Source organism: Ochlerotatus camptorhynchus, unplaced genomic scaffold (genome assembly GCF_037179485.1).
Source record: "Ochlerotatus camptorhynchus isolate MF236.1 unplaced genomic scaffold, CSIRO-AGI_Acam_v1.1 ptg000077l, whole genome shotgun sequence".
Lineage (NCBI taxonomy): Eukaryota > Metazoa > Arthropoda > Insecta > Diptera > Culicidae > Ochlerotatus > Ochlerotatus camptorhynchus.
In genome coordinates, this window is record NW_027040567.1 from 10,584,636 (window position 1) to 10,603,837 (window position 19,202).

Here is a 19,202-nt window from a genome sequence, read left to right on the forward strand (position 1 = left end):
ATCCTAACATTATTATTGCAGTTAATTGTTACACCATAAAAACATTGAAAATCATACTGAGGAAGGAAATTGAGGAACTCCTTCCTTCGCCGTTTCTTGTTGATCGAACCAGATTCATTCATGAATTGGACTCTTGGAGGGAGGCACAGGTAAATTATTATCAAATCATTCTTGTTTATTGCAACTAACTAGTTATTCCCTTTCATTACATGGGCTTTCAAAAGTCAGCGAACAACCCGTTACTTGCAATTCATTTGTGACCCGAGACAACAACGCGCGGCCCTCTGAAGAGACTCAAGTGACTCGAGAAGCCTGTACTCCCACCTTCTTATTGAACGCGTCATCGAAAGGGCAAGCCATCCTAAGGAAGTACAGCAAAACCGCGTTCCTCTCCAGAGCTGACAAAAAAACTGTCACCCACATTGTTGTTGACGAGTTCAAAACCCGTTTCTCTAAGCTGTCATCGTCGGAACTTCTGGATAGAGCTTGTGAGCTGAAGCAATTATGGCATAATATACGCATCAAAACAATTTCTCGCTTATTTAAAAAAATAAAATACAAAATACCAGGAATTATGAAAACAACCATATTTATTTATTGAGCTAAATAAATTTTTATTTAAACCAAGAAATAAACATTTTGGCATAGCATAGCATAGCATAGCATATGCGATTGTATAAATCGTGGGTGGCTATATAATGGTCAACTAATACGTTTTGCAGAAAATATCGAGTGTTGACGCAGAAAATATCACTTGGGATTAGTGATTTTCCCCACACGAAAATAAAATCTACAATACAAGCATCGCATTATACACCTGGCCACATCCTTACAATCGCAGGGGAAGGGAGGGAAAGTTAATCCAACATCTACTTAAGAAGGTGCAGGAAGGAAATAGTTGTGTTAGTGGGAGGGTGAATGATTTGGCAACTCTATTCGTCAATATAGAGCATTTGATAAATCAGTGACAAAAAATAAAATATAAATAGATAAAATGGAAAGATCTCACCCGATTGGCCTAGAGACTTTGCAGCGTCATGTTTTCAGAAATGCTTTATTTAATTTTCCTTGAACCACCGCAATCACTCACCAAGAAATAAACATTTTGGGTCCAAAAATTAACTCTGTTCCTTTTAAACACCAGATATTGTTGTTTCTCAAAAAATCATTTTTGCTTTTAAAAAAAATATTGTTACGTGATCGTATCATCCCACTTTTGAATTCAACAATAAATATTGTTGAAACGAAAGCATGATTATTGATGAACCAAAGATATTGCTTTATAAGCCGGGAGATAATACAACTTTTTTGTTGAAACTATACTGAATATTGCTATGTTCATAAATATTTTCTCTGCGTGTAGATGGTCGAAAAATTTAGTAAGCCTATTCTGCGCGGCGTGTGAGGTGAGGTGACTCACTGTCACTAGTTAAGTGATAATTGTCACCTCGGGTGAGGTGACTCTTCATATGAAAATCAAATGGAGAGTCACCTCACCCGAGGTGACAATTGTCACTTCACCATAACTTCATTGTCACCTCACCTCACACGTCGCGCAAAATAGGCCTATGCTATTTGCTGAAGGAAGTGTTACCTCTATGGTGTTACCATAGAGGTAACTCTAAGACTAGTAGGCCCCGAAGAAACGTGCTCAACTTTTTGGCTCAGCTCTGGTACTATCTTCGGTCCCAAGCTAATCGATGCACCCCTCGAAATATAGGAAAATTCACGAACCCCTTATGTTATCTGTCAAACTTTCATAGCGAATCAAAATAAACATTGTGTAGTACTAGAATTTTGACTAGAATGGGGTACGTTAATCGATTTGCTTGGGACCAATAGGCTAATCAAGCAGTGAGCCAATTTAAAATCGTTAGATTCCACCGGTTGGAGATACTGTATACGCAGCTAGTACTGCAAAATGTACAATTTGAGGTACTAGCTTAAAAGGGTACAGTGACAAGGGGTGCTCAACTATGCACACCTTAATTCATGCCGAGTGATTGAGCGTGCCAAGAGCTGTGCCAAGCACTGTGCTGAACGTGCCTACCAAGGTCAATCAAAGTGTCAATATTCAATGAGTTTGGCAACCCTGAAAGCTATGTCATTTGTGATTGTGTTTACATTCTCAATTTCTCTGATCATGGCAAACATTCATCTTCATACTCATTAGAGCGTTAGCAGGTCTGGAGGTGGAAGCGGAACAGGGATTGATTGCTATATTGGCTATACGTTCAAGCACACTTAACGCATCCACAAAATTCTGGCTCGATGTCTCTTTGAACTGTTGATGGACAGGTGTACAAAAAAAAAAGGAGAAATCCGATCGATGATTTTCAGCCTATTAAATTCTCCCCCAGAACCCGAGGGGCACGCACTAGTCTTTCAATACTACGCAGCCTGTTGACCAAGTATTTAAAATCTTGCCATTACTGCATTAATTACTTTAAATACACTCTTAATTTCATTAAATACTTTAATTAATAACAAAATTATATATTTTAGTTACTTTAAATATATTTTAATTATTTGTCATTACATTAACTATCGATAATTATTTGTTGATTACGTTCAATACTGCTTAATGTATTAAAATTAAAATTATTACTGTCTTCAAAGTATTTAAATTACTACTACTTACTGTATTCTAAATATCACTCACTCATACCAGAACCTGAACGGATGAGAGTTCAATCCCACTAGGAACAACATCGTCGAACCAGTTATCAAGTATCTGATCGACGCAGAAGTGCGAATCCTCGAAGATATCACTCAAACCTATAGCACAGACAAACATACATAACACTCACAATCACATTCATCACAAATAATGTTTTAGTTGGGAATGTGCTTGCATTTGTCATGGTGGCGCTACTGAAGCATTGAGCAAGCCACCAAATTTCGAACTTATCAGTGATGCCAGTTCTTTTTCACGTCTAGTTAGTAGATATCAGCTCTTGAAAATTAGAAATACTCAGAGGGAGACATAGGCGGAGAAAACAAAATACAATTCGGCAGCAAGGATTTGTATCTAAATTATCTAGCAACCCTTGCTAAAACTTAGCATTTCACATGACTTTTACTTTTGATTCGATTTACGTGTAAATTAATAATTGATTGCATCGCAATATTTTGCTCATTTTTTGGTGCCATTAATTAACCGACTAAGATCAATTAGTCAATAAAGCTAGAATATTGCTTTTGATTCCAAAAACTAGTTGAATTTGAGAAGCAGACGAAACATAAAGGTGATTGAATTTTTGTTCGAATGCAATACTCTCAAATTTAATCTAGTAAGAATAAGAAATCCTCGGAAAAAATCTAATGGGAATGTTCGTTTGGCTCAGATTTTGACAGTTCATTTGGCTCAAAACATTCTCTCCGCTCATCTCTCCTTCTAGTATTTCCATTGAAAATGATAAGTGGTCAAGGCATCCCACTGGAGACACATACCACATCTGACAAATACAGAAAAAAAAACTGTTGAATAATACATCAAAACTGCTGCACATTAGTCTTTCCGTTCCTAATATTACGTTGTACGATGTACACAGAATTCGAGAACAAATCATGTTGATGACTGTAATATTCTATCAATTTTACCCCTTTTAGCAGTTATTGATGTTCAATACTTCACCATGAATTTCATTGATTGATACATATTATATTTTTTTGCTGTACACACTTTAAAGTGATGAGCAGTGGTAGAAAGGGCACTAATTAGTGATACATTACCTCGTTTAAAAACTTGTTTCCAGCAAAAGAATAAGCACACTAAACAAACAAAACAAATCACTAAAAAAAGTCTTACCTTCTGTGAATTTTCCCTATGGATCCTTATTTCTGCAGAATTCAATCAATTCTATAGATCTACGGAAAATTTAGTAGAACCAACATCACTGAATTCCATCTGTTTTGTTTTTATTCAACACAGCTGACGCGTTGATAGAACGAGGGAAAAGCAACTGGTGAAAAATGGCATGAACGGGGGATGCTCTAGTTGCACATCAATGCTTGGGAATGTGGATGATAGATGGTGCTAGCAACAATCAATACGAAACTAACGATTTTAAATTGGCTCACCACTTTAGTAGCCTATTGGTCCCAAGCAAACGATTAACGTACCCTATTCTAGTTGAAATTCTATTACTACACTATGTTTGTTTTGATTCGCTATGAAAGTTTGACAGATAACATCAGGGGTGTGTGGATTCATGCAGAACATGCAGGGGTGAGTGAAATAGCTTGGGACTGCTTGGGACCGTTGTTCTGGTACTGAGTGAGCCAAAAATAATAATGATTTTCTTCGGGACCCAGTGGTCTTAGAGTTACCTCTATGGTATAATCATAGAGGTAGCTCTAAGACTAGAAGGTCCCGAAGAAATGTGCGCAACTTTTTGGCTCAGCTCTGGTACTCTCTTCGGTCCCAAGCTAATCGATTCACCCCTCAAAACATAGGAAAAACCAATAACCCCTCATTTTATCTGTCAAACTTTCATAGCGAATCAAAACAAACATTGCGTAGTACTAGAATTTCGACTAGAATGGGGTACGTTAATCGTTTGCTTGGGACCAATAAGCTAGTCAAGTAGTGAGCCAATTTAAAATCGTTAGTTTCGTATTGATTGTTGATATCATTGTGCTTGCCACACAATATACAAATTCGTGCATTGGTATTGGCATCGAAAGCTCTCAATTAATAACTGTGGAAGTGCATTTAGAACACTAAGTTGAGAGCACGCAATAAGCTAATATGCGCTAAGCAATAAGCTTGAAATGCGAACAAGAAGAAGAAGTCGTGGATTTTCCTAAGTTTTGAGGGGTGTATCGATTAGCTTGGGACCGAAGATAGTACCAGAGCTGAGCCAAAAAGTTGAGTACGTTTCTTCGGGACCTTCTGGTCTTAGAGTTGCCTCTATGGTAGAAGCGCCTGTAGGTCTGTATAGAACTAGAGAAGTTTCCCCTCAATCCATTCAGCTCCACACAGATGATAAATGTTAGCGATTCGTGATTCAAGAGCTTATAATTTGGGATTAATACGTATTGATATCCCCCAGCTGATTGAAGTCCATACTAAATGAAACTAATGACTGGGTATAATATTCGAGGAAGAATGCAGGGCCATCCCAGAAGATCCTCGGCAAACCCGGAATTAGAATCTTGCCGCCTCCCCTATGATAATTTTTTGTTCTTATTTATTGTTCATTCTCCATAACAAAATTGTTAATGTACATAGTTGAAGATGCTAATTTCAAATAACAGACTGTAGTGGTAATTTTTATACGATAGATGGAGTAGATGAAAGCATAGAGTTGATAGTTCCGTTAGAGTACGGCAGTGTGAAGATTGCATATAGATATTAGAATAGCGAGCTAGAACAACTTTTAAGGAAGGTACAAATCGGTTTTTTCATCTCTCTTTACCAAATTCTCCCTTTGGAAGAGTTATATATCGTGGTAGGGGTAAACAATAGTTGCAATTTCCAAACCTACGACTGGATGCCTTCCTTCAAATAACAACTGACCGTTGGTACTTGAGCGGGTTGGTTTTCATCTCTTTTTGTCAGTGGTGGCGGGTGGGGGGGGGGCACCCCTCACCATCCCTCTTCAAAAGGGAATTTGGTAAAGAGAGATGAAAAAACCGATTTGTACCTTCCTTAAATGTTGTTAATGTAGCTCAGCTCTCGCAGAAGATCCTTCATTGTACGCTTCGAAATTGGATACCCACGACGGTACAAAATGTTTAGTTCAAAAATAAGAAACGTATTTTGGAATAAGCCTCCAGTACTTATGTGTAAGGCATGTGGGCGTGAATGGCAGCGTTGGATAAGTTCGTGAGTCGTATTGATTTTTGGAGAAGTTTTCCAATACTGAATGTGAGGCTTCATCGAGCTATACATGCTCGATGCTCACCGTTCCAAACTTAAATCCGATATTCGCAGGATGCATGGTATTCTTCTTTTCGTACGAATAACCGCATAGAGTAGGTTTTCCGCCATCCCCGTTATATAGTTGGGTTCCATTTGCTTGAATTGATGACATTGTTTGTGTGGTCTTCCAAATTTACCATCAAAGACAACTGTCGGGCATTTTTCAATCGAAAACGAATCGTCACTAGAGGTAACCCGTTTCAGCCATCTTGACTGCTGTATCGACAAGACGCTCTCAACCGCCCATGGTGTGGATGAACGAACCTATGGGATTTTTGCTGTGATTCGAACTTAGTTTTGCTAGGTTTGAAGAGATTCACGATTTAAAGAATACCTAAATAGCCACTGAGAAAGTGCTCGGAATGTGGTGGTGCACCGACTCGGATACTTTTACGTACAAAGTAGGATGGACTCGCTACGGACAAGCGCTTTTGGAAGGTAAACGACATCCAACGAAGAAAGTGAGATGTTACGCGTTCTCACGTCCATGTTCGATCCACTCGGACTGATCGCGCACTTCCTCATGTACTTGAAGGTTCTGCTTCAGGACGTATGGCGTTCCGGAATCGACTGGGACGACGAAATCGATGATGCTCTCTTCGACAAGTGGCAAACATGGCTGCAAGTACTGCCACAAGTTGAACAAATCAGCATTCCTCGATGCTACCGCACACGAACCACTCCGGATGGTGAAGATATCCAGCTCCACACGTTTGTAGACGCTGGTGACAGTGGGATTGCTGCGGTCTGTTATCTGCGCTTCGCTCAAGACGACGTAGTGGAATGCCGATTGGTGGCTGCTAAAACCAGAGTCGCTCCGTTGAAATTTCTATCCACTCCTAGATTAGAACTTCAAGCAGCGTTGGTTGGCGCCAGGCTAGCTCGATCCGTATCGAATGCCCTCTCAGTCCGAATCTCCTGTTGCTACTACTGGTCGCCGGTCGGACTCGCAAGATGTACTGTGCTGGATTAATTCCGACCATCGACGTTAATTGCAATTCGTCGCGTTCCGGGTTAGCGAGATCCTGGACACCACGGAGATGAGAGAGTGGAGATACGTTCCAACAGATCTGAACGTAGCTGATGATGGAACAAAATGGAAAGGACTTCCTGATTTAGCCCCGAAGGCGAGAATGTTCAACGGCCCCGAGTTCCTACAGTACCTGGAAACAGATTGGCCGCGTTCATCACCAACTAGAACGAATCCCGTCAATTTAGAACTTCGCCCTAGTGTATTGACGCACTTCATCGTCCCAGAGCCGATAGTTTGCACGAGCAAATTCTCCAGCTGGAAGCGATTGGTTAAATTGGTCGCTCTTGTTCAACGGTTTCCCGTCAACTGTAGACTGAAGAAACTGCAGAAGCCAATCGGGAGCGGACCATTCTCCGACCGCGAAATATACTCCGCCGAATCGTACCTAATTCGTCAAGCTCAACCAACAAGCCTACCCGGACGAGATAGCAGTTCTTCGGAAGCAGCAGCAGCAGCAGCAGTGCTCGATTCCCAAGTCAAGTGTGCTGCACCAGAAAACGCCCTGGATTGATCAAAATAGGATCCTGAGGATGCGAGGACGTATCGCCGCTTGTCATTATGCGACCGAAGATTCTAAGTACCTATAATACTTCCCCGTGACCACCCCACCACCAAGTTAATCGTTGCACAATACCACCATCAGAATCACGAGACCGTGATCAATGAGATTCGCCAAAAGTACAGCATACCTAAACTTCGCTTGACCTACACGAAAGTACGAAGAGACTGCCAACGCTGTAAAAACGACCGAGTAATTCCGCGCCCGCCGATCATGGCTGACTTGCCGCTTTCGAACGCCCATTCACCCATACTGGCGTTGACTTCTTCGGGCCGTACGAGGTCATCATTCGCCGCCGAGTTGCGAAACGCTGGGGGATGCTCGCTACCTGTCTCACGATACGTGCGATTCACATCGAAGTCGTTCATTCCCTCAACGCTGACTCGTGCGTCATGGCGATTCGGAACTTCGTCGCCCGACGAGGAAAACCACGAGTGATCTACAGCGACCGCGGCATAAATTTCATCGGAACGAATCGGGAGATAAAGGAAGCGGAAAAGTTAGTAAGCCAAGAGGAGCTAATGAAGGAGTTCATCGATGCCAAAACGAGCTGGGAATTCTTGCCTCCCTTTTCCTCGCACATGGGCGGTAGCTGGGAAAGCTTGATCGGTTCCTTCAAAAAGAATCTGATGGCAATCCTACCAGCACGGAAGCTGTCGGACGAGGTTCTGCGCAACCTGCTCCCCGAAATAGAAGGCACGGTCAATTCCCGGCCGCTTACGCACGTTCCAGTTGACGACGATTCAGCTCCTGCTTTGACACCCAACCACTTCCTACTCGGGACATCCAATGGAGTCAAGCCACTCTGCACCCTTGATGACAGCGGTGCCGTGCTGCGGAAAAATTGGCGACTATCTCAAGTTCAAACAAACCTGTTTTGGAAGCGACTACTTGCCCGAGATAACTCGCCGTACCAAGTGGTTCGTCCATACACGGATAGAAATCTCCTTATACCTTTTGGCAAATTTCCATTGCTGATTATTCATAAAATGTATAAGTCAACTAATAAGCAGACGCCTTGCAAAAAGTTAATAAAGATCATGTGTTAAATGAAATGTATAAGCGGTCACACATACCTTTTATGCATTCTAATAGGACCTATGTGGTTTGTTTTATGGAATGTATAAGGCATCAGCTTTGGCAAAAATGTATAAGTGAAACACATGAATTAAATAATTGATTTTCGTTTCGTGTACGAAGCCGATCGAGGTCGACGATATAGTGGTTATAGCTGACCCGAAGTTGTCACGGAACTGCTGGCCGAAAGGCAGGATCATATGTACCCAACCTGGGCGAGACGGCCAACCTAGATCAGCGACGGTGAGGACATCAACCGGAAGTTATGAACGTCCGGTGGCCAAGCTACACGAAACGAAAATCAATTATTTTTTTTATGTGTTTCACTTATACATTTTTGCCAAAACGTCAGCCTTATACATTCCATAAGACAAACCACATAAGTCCCATAAGAATGCATAAAAGGTATGTGTGATCGCTTATACATTTCATATGACACATGATCTTCATTAACTTTTTGCAAGGCGTCTGCTTATTAGTTGACTTATACATTTTATGAATAATCAGCAATAGAAATTTACCAAAAGGTATAAGGAGATTTCTATCCGTGTAGCTGTGTTAGACGTACGGCGCGGGATTATATTTAATTATATTTATACGAAAATAATATTATGTTGGGAATTGCCAACGATTCGGGAAATTCCGAAATAATAATCCCGGAAATAAAACCACCGGTACTGAGGTGTTACTATCCGGTTGAATAGTACGGGAAAATGATGTCCTCAAAAGCGGAGGCTACCCGTTTGTCGTTTTTAAATTATTTGATTGAATCGATGTTTAACCAGTGTGAAAACAAAAAAAGTTTTTTGTATAAAGGGTGTCCACGATGAAATTGCCACACTATGAAATTGCTCTAACTTTTTAACCGTTGGGTAGAATTTAATGAAAATTTGGGTGGATTTAGTTCATAGTGCATTATTTACATCCTGCAAGTTTTAAAGTCCTGTGATCAAAACTCGCGGAAATGGAGTCGAAAGAACAGCTCGTGCGTGATAAAATCTTGCGCATTCATCACGAGAACAAGGATCTCTCGCATCGTTCCATCGCTAAAACGTTGTTAATCGCGAATTCCACGGTGTCGTGAGTGATTAAGCGGTTCGAGGAACGGTTGACCACCGATCGGAAGCCCAGAAGTGAAGGAAAAAGTATTCCGTACAACACCAAAAATCACAACCGCGTAGTTGGGGCCTTCAACCGAAATCCGAACGCCTCCGTTAGGGATGTGACTAAGAAGCTGCACCTAAGCCGAAGTTTTGTCCAGAAGGCCAAAACTAAGGCTGGGCTTCGAACGTTCAAGGTACAAAAGGCCCCTAATCGCGACGAGAAGCAGAACAAGTCCGCCAAAACCCGTGCCAGGAAGTTGTACCTCAACATGCTGACAAAAGTTGAATGCTGCATCATGGACGACGAAACATATGTGAAGGCCGACTTCAAACAGATCCCCGGCAACCTGTTTTTCACGGCCAAGGATAAGTTCAGCGTTCCGGAGCATGTCCGCACTCAGAAGATGTCCAAATTTGCGAAGAAATTCCTGGTTTGGCAAGCCATCTGCACGTGCGGGAAGCGGAGTGCACCTTTCGTGACCCAGGACACGATGAACGGACAGGTGTACATAAAAGAGTGCCTCCAGAAGCGGCTGCTTCCTCTCCTGAAGGCCCACAACGTCCCAACAATCTTCTGGCCGGATTTGGCCTCATGCCACTACTCCAAGGACGTGCTGAAGTGGTATGCGGACAATAAGGTCAATTTCGTGCCGAAAATTTTCAACACTCCGGAGCTCCGCCCCATCGAGAAGTACTGGGCGATTATGAAGCAGCACTTTCTTAAACGACCTAAGGTAGTGAAGACAGTCGAGGAACTGAAGAAAGTATGGGTTTACATGCAAAAAACGATTGATTCACAGGTTGTGCAGAATCTTATGGCCGGGGTTAAGGCCAAGGTGCGGGCATTTGCGTATGGACTGTAAATAAAATACGAGTAAAATGGTAAAATGAAGTTTAATAGTTATTTATTAATCCCTGAAAATTTGATGGCAATCGGATGAAAACTCGAATTTTGCGAATCAATTTTGTGTGTGGCAATTTCATCGTGGACACCCTTTAAACAAAGTATTCAACCGAGTAGTAAACCTTAGCAACGATTGGCAAAACGTCAACGCTCAACAGTGATGCCGTTTTATTTTTTATTTATTTGTGTCCTACTTGTCAAAGTGTACCTTAACGTGCCGAACAGTGTGCCATGCTGTGTATCGGCACATGGTGCAGAGTTGATTACCCCTTGTACAGTGGTGAACTTTGTACTTTGAAGGCCTTAAATGCATTAAGGGGGGAGTACACTTTGATTTTTCAAAAAAAAAAATGCATTTTTTTTTGCTTAAAATGTTCCTTGGGATGTATACTTTAATTTAGAAAAGACTCCAAGTCCGCCAGAATATTCCTTACCGCTTTACGAAGCGATTTCCTAAAACATGTACCGGCGCGCTGAGTGAGCATTTTATCTTTAAACACGTTTATCTCGAAACGGGGTTTTTCAAACTGGCGTGGGAAATAACTCTAACCAGTTATCATCAAATTTGGATATCGTTTTCTTGTTCAGAATTAAATTCTGCTTAGAAATACGTATCCACATTTTCGATTTTGTCAAAAATGGATTTTTAATCCACGATTTTGTAAGCATTTTTAGGGTGAAAAAATGGACTTTTTTTTCCTAAGGCCACAACTTTTGAAAAATTAATTTAAAAACAAATCGGAATACGTATTTCTAACCAAAATTTCATTACTAATCAGGATTTTTGTTCGATTTATGTTCCAGGATCACATGGAAAGGAGTATTTTCCCACGCCGTTTTCCGACTTCCGCGCGAGGACGCCCGCGCGACCTGGTGCACCGGCCACGGGGAGACGCCAATCCAGTTCAAAAAATACAAATTGTAGTTCGAAGGATGACTAATAAATGGGTTATAACATATTTGCCCTCCCTGAGTGTTTTATTGATCAAAAAAAATTAACGAAAATGCCTTGCTTTTTGGACGTTCAAAGTGTACTACCCCCTTAAAGCTAAATATGTAATATATCATGCAATTTGACTAATGTTTAATTTCAGCAGCACTTACCCCGAGACTTACCCCGTAAGAGAAACACGGGAAAGTATACATTTTTTACGGGCCCAGGACAAGCCTTCTTAACACAACTATGCTCAAAGCAATAATCTGAAGGAGCAAAAAATAACTGAAGAAACCAAACTATTATAATTGCCATTCGATGGTATAAGAAGATGAAACTCGGTTCAATTTGTATGGATTTATTTCATTTCACCACGAAAGTAATCAATAACCCAACTAACAATCTTAGCTGCAGACTAGCTTATACAGCCGCAAATTGCCTTATGCAGCTAATTTTTGTCTGTATAAGCTGATCTGCAGCTAAAATTGTTTGTTGGGAAGTTCTTTTCATATGACATTCTTGTCTGTTGTTTGACATCCACATGTGGTGAAACTGGTGCTGGTTTTCCATAGAGAAATACCAACAATCAATACGAAACTAACGATTTTAAATTGGCTCACCACTTTAGTAGCCTATTGGTCCCAAGCAAACGATTAACGTACCCTATTCTAGTTGAAATTCTATTACTACACTATGTTTGTTTTGATTCGCTATGAAAGTTTGACAGATAACATCAGGGGTGTGTGGATTCATGCAGAACATGCAGGGGTGAGTGAAATAGCTTGGGACTGCTTGGAACCGTTGTTCTGGTACTGAGTGAGCCAAAAATAATAATGATTTTCTTTGGGACCCAGTGGTCTTAGAGTTACCTCTATGGTGAAACTAAGCTTATCTGTCACCTTACCGGGAACTTGATGACCACACACCCACGGATTCTGACTACATTAACTCATAGAACAAACATTTCTCTGTCAGATAATTTAGTTAGTTTGAGCATAGAGGTAACTCTAAGACCAGAAGGTCCCGAAGAAACGTGCTCAACTTGTTGGCTCAGATCTGGTACTCTCTTCGGTCCCAAGCTAATCGATTCACCCCTCGAAACATAGGAAAATCCACTAACCCCTCATTTTATCTGTCAAACTTTCATAGCGAATAAAAACAAACATAGTGTAGTACTAGAATTTTGACTAGAATGGGGTACGTAATCGATTTGCTTGGAACCAATAGGCTAGTCAAGTAGTGAGCCAATGTAAAATCGTTAGTTTCGTATTGATTGTTGGTTTGAGTGAGTATGTAGTCATTCGTAAGAAACCGACGATCCAAGTTATTGTTTACGTTTCGAGTTAGACCCTTCTGACATATTTCCCCTGATTTGTTGTCTTCAATGGTACGCTTCATTCAATGAAGAGGGCATAGATCTACTATAGAATCACGTAATTCTTACGTGAAGAAAGGGATGGATGATAGCTACCTACATTTTCTCGTAACTGTGACGTGAATTATTTTTTGAGTGTAGGGTTCGTTGCTAATGCATGAAAAGAACGCAATTAAAACATTTTATCGAAAAACGGAACCAATCAGAACCTTTGGAAATGTTAGCCTTGACTTATATACCATCTGAAGATCTACAATACATTCTTGAAATACCTTCCGAAGAGAATTAACTGAAACTTACCAGCAACATATAACAAGCCGTACTGCATGGCTTCGTGTGCTGCTTCAACTCCGGCCAGCGTCGCTTTTGCAGATTTGGTCCCGGATGACAAGCTTGGAGACCTGTTGCAAATACATTGAATGGGAGAATAGAGCGCAAAAAATCGAAACAAAAATAAGATTACTCAATTAGATTTGCGAAAACTTCCTACAATGAGCGCCAATTAATTTCCTGTATGAATGATGCCGACAGAGTGTTTATCATGATCAATTTGGTTTCATGAAAGAAAAACGAATTTTAACCGTTATGTGCTCGACAGACGGGTACCCAGGTCTAAAAAAGTCCTCTAAGTGAAAGTATGGATGTCTGTCAAAAGTTGTTCCAATCGAACCGTCAAATGCACTCGATTAGAAAAACTTATTTCAGTTTTGCGGTGACTAGAGCGTTTTAACCAAGCCCCCATTTGAATAACGGTGTAGAAAAAAGCAAACAATTTGTCGAGCACATAAGGGTTAAACAGTGAACTATGGTAGCTTTTCGTTTTACGAAAAAGCTGATAACAAACGAAAACAGGGATAGACTTTCCTTCCAATTAGAGTGGGACCAATCAAGAAACGAAAAACAATGATCAACTGATCAACAGTATACACGGAAAAAAGTGTTCATGTAGTTTCCATTGGGGAATGCACATAATATTTTTTCCATTAACTAAACCAATGATATCTATCTGAATTTCACATAACATTCATGTTCTATATGATAAATCACCTAAATTTCATTTGACACATACGGTTCATGTGATTTTATGGTGCAATTTCCAATTAACCACTTCATTCGAGCAGTTAAAATGATGTAGAACCACAAGAAAAGCAGCCATCATTTGTGCGTTTCATAAAAGAATAGAAATTAGTTGGTCCAGTTTTGTGGAATCGCTGGTAGAAAGTCACGCCAAAACTGCTTGACAAAGTGGTCAATTATGATATCACATGAAAGTTCTGTGAAATTCTAATGAATACTTTCCATTGGATATGTGATTTATTCTTTGAGTGTAGATAAGAATTGAGAGTGGTGATGGTATGGTGATGAGTGTGTATGAATGACTGATTGGAGATGACACAAAGCTGGCACATCTCCTGGAGCGAAAGAAGCATGAGTTTTTTTTTTCTAATTTGGCATAGATTTTAACATTAAATTTTAGGTGTCAACTATCCGTGTGAGAATGGTCACTTAAAATTTCCTTTCAACAAACTCTTCTGTGTTTCTTCGTTTGTTATAAATATAACTTACGATTCGGCGACTCGCCAACAACGTGACTTCCTGCGGCGCCAAATGAGCAGTGTTTTAGTTCACGTGTTTTGTGATATATCGAACAATCGAAGTTTGAAAGATCGAGATTTAATTATACAAATGTTTAGCCAAAGATATTGAAAGGATGGAAATAGTCGCAAAAAGAGCAGTATTTGCAATGGCTCACAATCCTTAAAATTGTCATAAGAAACTGTACAGATACTTACGGTGCAAGAAACAGTCATATTTGAAACAACGTCGACAGAACAGCGTGTGATAGGAATGGAGCGTTTGCTCCCTCGATACGGATTCAGCACGCTTCCCGTCGATGTTGGGAGTACACTCCGGTGGACGTTCCGGATCAACGCGCTCAGTAAGCTCAATGTATTTCTCACGCAATTCCTCCGGCGTACCGTGGTCGGGAAACTGAGAGCTAACAGCTTGGAAGATTATCGGTGGAGGGAAGGGCTTCTCATCGATAACTTCCTTCTTAACAACTACAAACGGTTCCAGCTTGAGTTTGGGCAGTGTTTCATCTTTCGCAGTATCCGCAGCAGTATTACTATCATCTTTATCACCTTTCCCTTTAGTAGCCTTGGAGGTGGAAGGCTGGGAATCTTTGGCAGTCTCATCCATGGCAGTCTTTCTGGTAACCTTGGTACTATCGTTGCTGCTGGAGTCCACGTCCCTTCCCGTGTACTGCATCAACGCATGAACCAATTCAACGAAAATCGAATCATCTATAAAGCCACCCTCCTTGTCTCCATGTACTTTTCCGTCGTAATTTTTAATCAGTTCTTCAATAAACGAACCATCCTGGTCCAGCACTTCGTCGCCCATGTACGGGATATTGTGCAAAACGGTTTCATCTTCAACCATGAAATTTTGCTGAGTCGGAGCCCATGTGTACATGGTCGGTATAGGGGTCACGGCAGTGATCACCCGAATCGGAATCGTTTGATGGACTCCTTCATGGTTTACAATTTCAGCCTTCTTCATGCACTCCACATGGGGAAGTTCAGTCTCATTCTGCACCCAAGTTGCATTGGTCGACAGCCACGTATCATTTTCCTTCACCAGCAGATCCAGAAGCTTCTGACTGCAAAACAAAAACCACCATCAGAAACGATGGAATTTCAACCCAATCAAATAACTCACCGATTACGGTTCCAAGCCGTCTTGACCTCGTCCGCTCTTTTGTGCCTCTTGCTGGCACGGATTTTCATATACTCCGACTTGACCCGCTTCTTCCAGTCGAGTGTTAGCTTGGCCTTGGCCATCATAGTTTTCCTCAATCACAGCACGCACAGTCAATTGAATAACACTAGATATTTTCCATGAAAAAGGCGTTTAAAACTAATTTTATGAACAGCAAACAGCAGACGCGAAAAACGCGGAAAATTGCTGCTAGCTTTGAGCGGCAATATCCCGCCTGGTTCAACGAACCCGTCAAAAATCGCTGGATCGATGTAAACAAACGGCTGAATGATCCCGCCACAGTTTACCCTTGAGGCGAATTTTTTCATAATTCAGTGCTAACATTTGAAAACGGCTCAAAAGCCATTTGTAAACAAATGGTTTGTGGGCCCTTTACTCACTACTTGAAGTACACCTACGCGACACAACAGCAACATCGGGTAGGGGAAATTTTCCCCTTCCTGACGATGCTGTTGGTTTGCGTGGGCGTTCTTCGGGTAGCGAGTAAAGGGCCCACAAACCATTTGTTTACAAATGGCTTTTGCGCCGTTTTCAAATGCTAGCACTGAATTATTTACACTCGTATTACAAATCAGGGGAAACATGTCAGAAGGGTCTAGCTCGAAACGTAAACACACTGATAAATTGAACTAATCCCATTTTGCTTGAAATTTAATCAATTTGACATTAAACTCAGTTTAATAATATCGAATGATTAAAAATTAATAATCCCTTTCTAAAAAATAAGCATCTGATATCAATCCCAGTTTAATCATGATTGATTAGATTCCCTAATAAAAAATAACCATAAACGAACGATACCTCAAATCATTGAACTATTCCACAAATGGTTTGGATGATACTCAGAACACGTCGTTAAGCAAATTAACCATACAATTTTTAGTAGGGTTGTAGATTATCTCTTTTTGAATAAATTTTAATCATTTTTGATTCTATTTTAATAATTTTTGATTGAATTTTAATCTTTTTTGTTTTTTTCCCCGATGAAAACAATTTGCTTATACGTATGCGTGACGTAGTGTGCGTACGTTAAACGTCAGCAATCTCTATAGATATATATAAGGTGAAGCGGGAATCTGCATACTTTTTAAGCTTTTTTGATTTAATTTATCTTTGAGTGCATGCATGGGTATTAAGCGCACGGCGAATGAGAACGACCCAAATTTGAGTTTAGTTCACTCATAATCGCCAAAAGTGCAGGAACTCAGCGATGAGTAAATTTGTCTCATGGTTTCCTGTGGAAAACCTAAAAAATCTGCTGGAAAATGAGGAAATTGACGAAAATTTTATTCAGTCTCGGAGTAGTACCAGTAGACTGAGTGAATCCAATATTTACTTTTCTCAAATTCGGGAATTTTTCCCTGAAAAATCCTGGAAAAAGCTGGGAAAACATGAGGCAAATTTACTCATCGCATAGTTCCTGCACTTTATGTGATTTATGAGTTGACTAAGCTAAAATTTGGGTCGTTCTCATTCGCCGTGCAGACTATGGCTTAAACGCTGTCCAGACTGGAGAGTTATAACATGTTATAACGGTTGTCAACTAATTCCAACACAGAAACCACCATCAAGATAGCGCTATAACATGTTATAACTCTGTAGTCTGAACGTACTATTATAGTACGATCAGACTACAGAGTTATAACATGTTATAGCACTATCTTGATGGTGGTTTCTGTGTTGCAATTATTTGACAACCGTTATAACATGTTATAACTCTCCAGTCTGTACAGCGTTTTATATAGACTGTCTTGCAATGAGCACTCTAGTTTTCACTGGAAATCCTATGTATGAGTGCTCATTGCAAGACAGCCTATAGACATAGAGGTAACTCCATAGAGATAATTCTAAGACAAGAAGGTCCCGAAGAAACGTGCTCAACTTTTTGGCTCAGCTTCGGTCCCAAGCTAATCGATGCACCCCTCGAAAATCCACGAACCCCTAATTTTATCTGTCAAACTTTCATATCAGATCAAAACAAACATAGTGTAGTACTGGAATTTATACTAGAATTGGGTACGTTAATCGATTTGCTTGGGACCAATAGGCTAGTCAAGTAGTGAGCCAATTTAAAATCGATACTAATATTATGCAATGTGACAGATAATTACTGCCAGGTTTTTCACTCTGATGTGGACCAAACTGACGTTTGAGACGACGTTGTTATTCCAGTGCTGCATCATTTGCCTTCATTATTATTATTTTTTCTTATGTTGAAGTATATGGTAAATGTATCAGAGAATATCATCAACAATCAATACGAAACTAACGATTTTAAATGGGCTCACGACTTTAGTAGCCTATTGGTCCCAAGCAAACGATTAACGTACCCTATTCTAGTTGAAATTCTATTACTACACTATGTTTGTTTTGATTCGCTATGAAAGTTTGACAGATAACATCAGGGGTGTGTGGATTCATGCAGAACATGCAGGGGTGAGTGAAATAGCTTGGGACTGCTTGGGACCGTTGTTCTGGTACTGAATGAGCCAAAAATAATAATGATTTTCTTCGGGACCCAGTGGTCTTAGAGTTACCTCTATGATATCATCATCAGCTTCCGGGAATGGGAACTGATTATTTCGATTTGCTACTGTATGCGGAGAGGTTTAGCTGGGTAATATTACACGCAAGCCTATCATGAGGAGAATGTGCATATTCGTCGGCCTGGGAGCTACCCTGTGCATGAGTCCAGCTATGATTCCCAGACAGCAATCTCAAATTTCTGGCTATTGTGATTGATCTCTTCCCGACCACCTAGTGTCTAGACTTTGTTAACCAAGGTTTTCACCGCCAGCATAATCTGACATATCAGGCACTGGGCCCATTATTCATTCACGGCCAATCATACCAACATAGCTTATGAGTAACTGCAGTTTCTTCCAAATCTGAGTAAATTTCGTATGGAAAGAAAATTCTCTGAGTCAATTATTCTCAGTCGCTGAGCTGGTATGATTGGCCGTGTTCCCATATCGAATAAAATGAATAAAACATCATGTTTTTTGACAAGGGGTTGGTCACTCTACACAGTGTGCCAAAATCAAACTGGGGCACACCCGAGTGCAGTCATTAACGTTGTTTGGCACCAATGGTTACAATTTTTATGATCTTCAAAGTTACTGGCAACACTGAACTTTTTCTGCGCCTGCGCAGTGTGCACATAGAGATAACTCTAAGACCACTGGGTCCCGAAGAAAATCATTATTATTTTTGGCTCACTCAGTACCAGAACAACGGTCCCAAGCAGTCCCAAGCTATTTCACTCACCCCTGCATGTTCTGCATGAATCCACACACCCCTGATGTTATCTGTCAAACTTTCATAGCGAATCAAAACAAACATAGTGTAGTAATAGAATTTCAACTAGAATAGGGTACGTTAATCGTTTGCTTGGGACCAATAGGCTACTAAAAAGGTGAGCCAATTTAAAATCGTTAGTTTCGTATTGATTGTTGGTGTGCATGTGTCAAAATTTGTTATTGATGTTGCCACTCCTAGTCAAAT

At 40.5% G+C, this 19,202-nt stretch overlaps 3 protein-coding genes across 3 annotated transcripts in view; 2 read left to right on the plus strand and 1 right to left on the minus strand.

The window, feature by feature from the left end:
• Positions 1-7,473, plus strand: part of LOC135697646 (uncharacterized) — a 7,638-nt gene extending 165 nt beyond the window's left edge. The window contains exons 2-4 of the mRNA XM_065217427.1: positions 22-149; positions 212-498; positions 7,275-7,473. Coding sequence (XP_065073499.1) covers positions 22-149; positions 212-498; positions 7,275-7,473 — 614 coding nt within the window. The remainder of the gene's footprint in view (positions 1-21; positions 150-211; positions 499-7,274) is intronic.
• E(z) (histone-lysine N-methyltransferase E(z)) overlaps positions 1-15,902 on the minus strand; it is an 18,012-nt gene extending 2,110 nt beyond the window's left edge. Inside the window, exons 1-3 of the mRNA XM_065217511.1 lie at positions 15,639-15,902; positions 14,708-15,579; positions 13,215-13,315 (exon numbers count right to left, since the gene is read on the minus strand). Of these exons, the coding sequence (XP_065073583.1) occupies positions 13,215-13,315; positions 14,708-15,579; positions 15,639-15,763 (1,098 nt within the window). The 5' untranslated portion in view covers positions 15,764-15,902. The remainder of the gene's footprint in view (positions 1-13,214; positions 13,316-14,707; positions 15,580-15,638) is intronic.
• hay (ATP-dependent DNA helicase hay) overlaps positions 1-19,202 on the plus strand; it is an 89,243-nt gene that overhangs the window by 13,388 nt on the left and 56,653 nt on the right. The gene's annotated exons all lie outside the window — the stretch shown is intronic.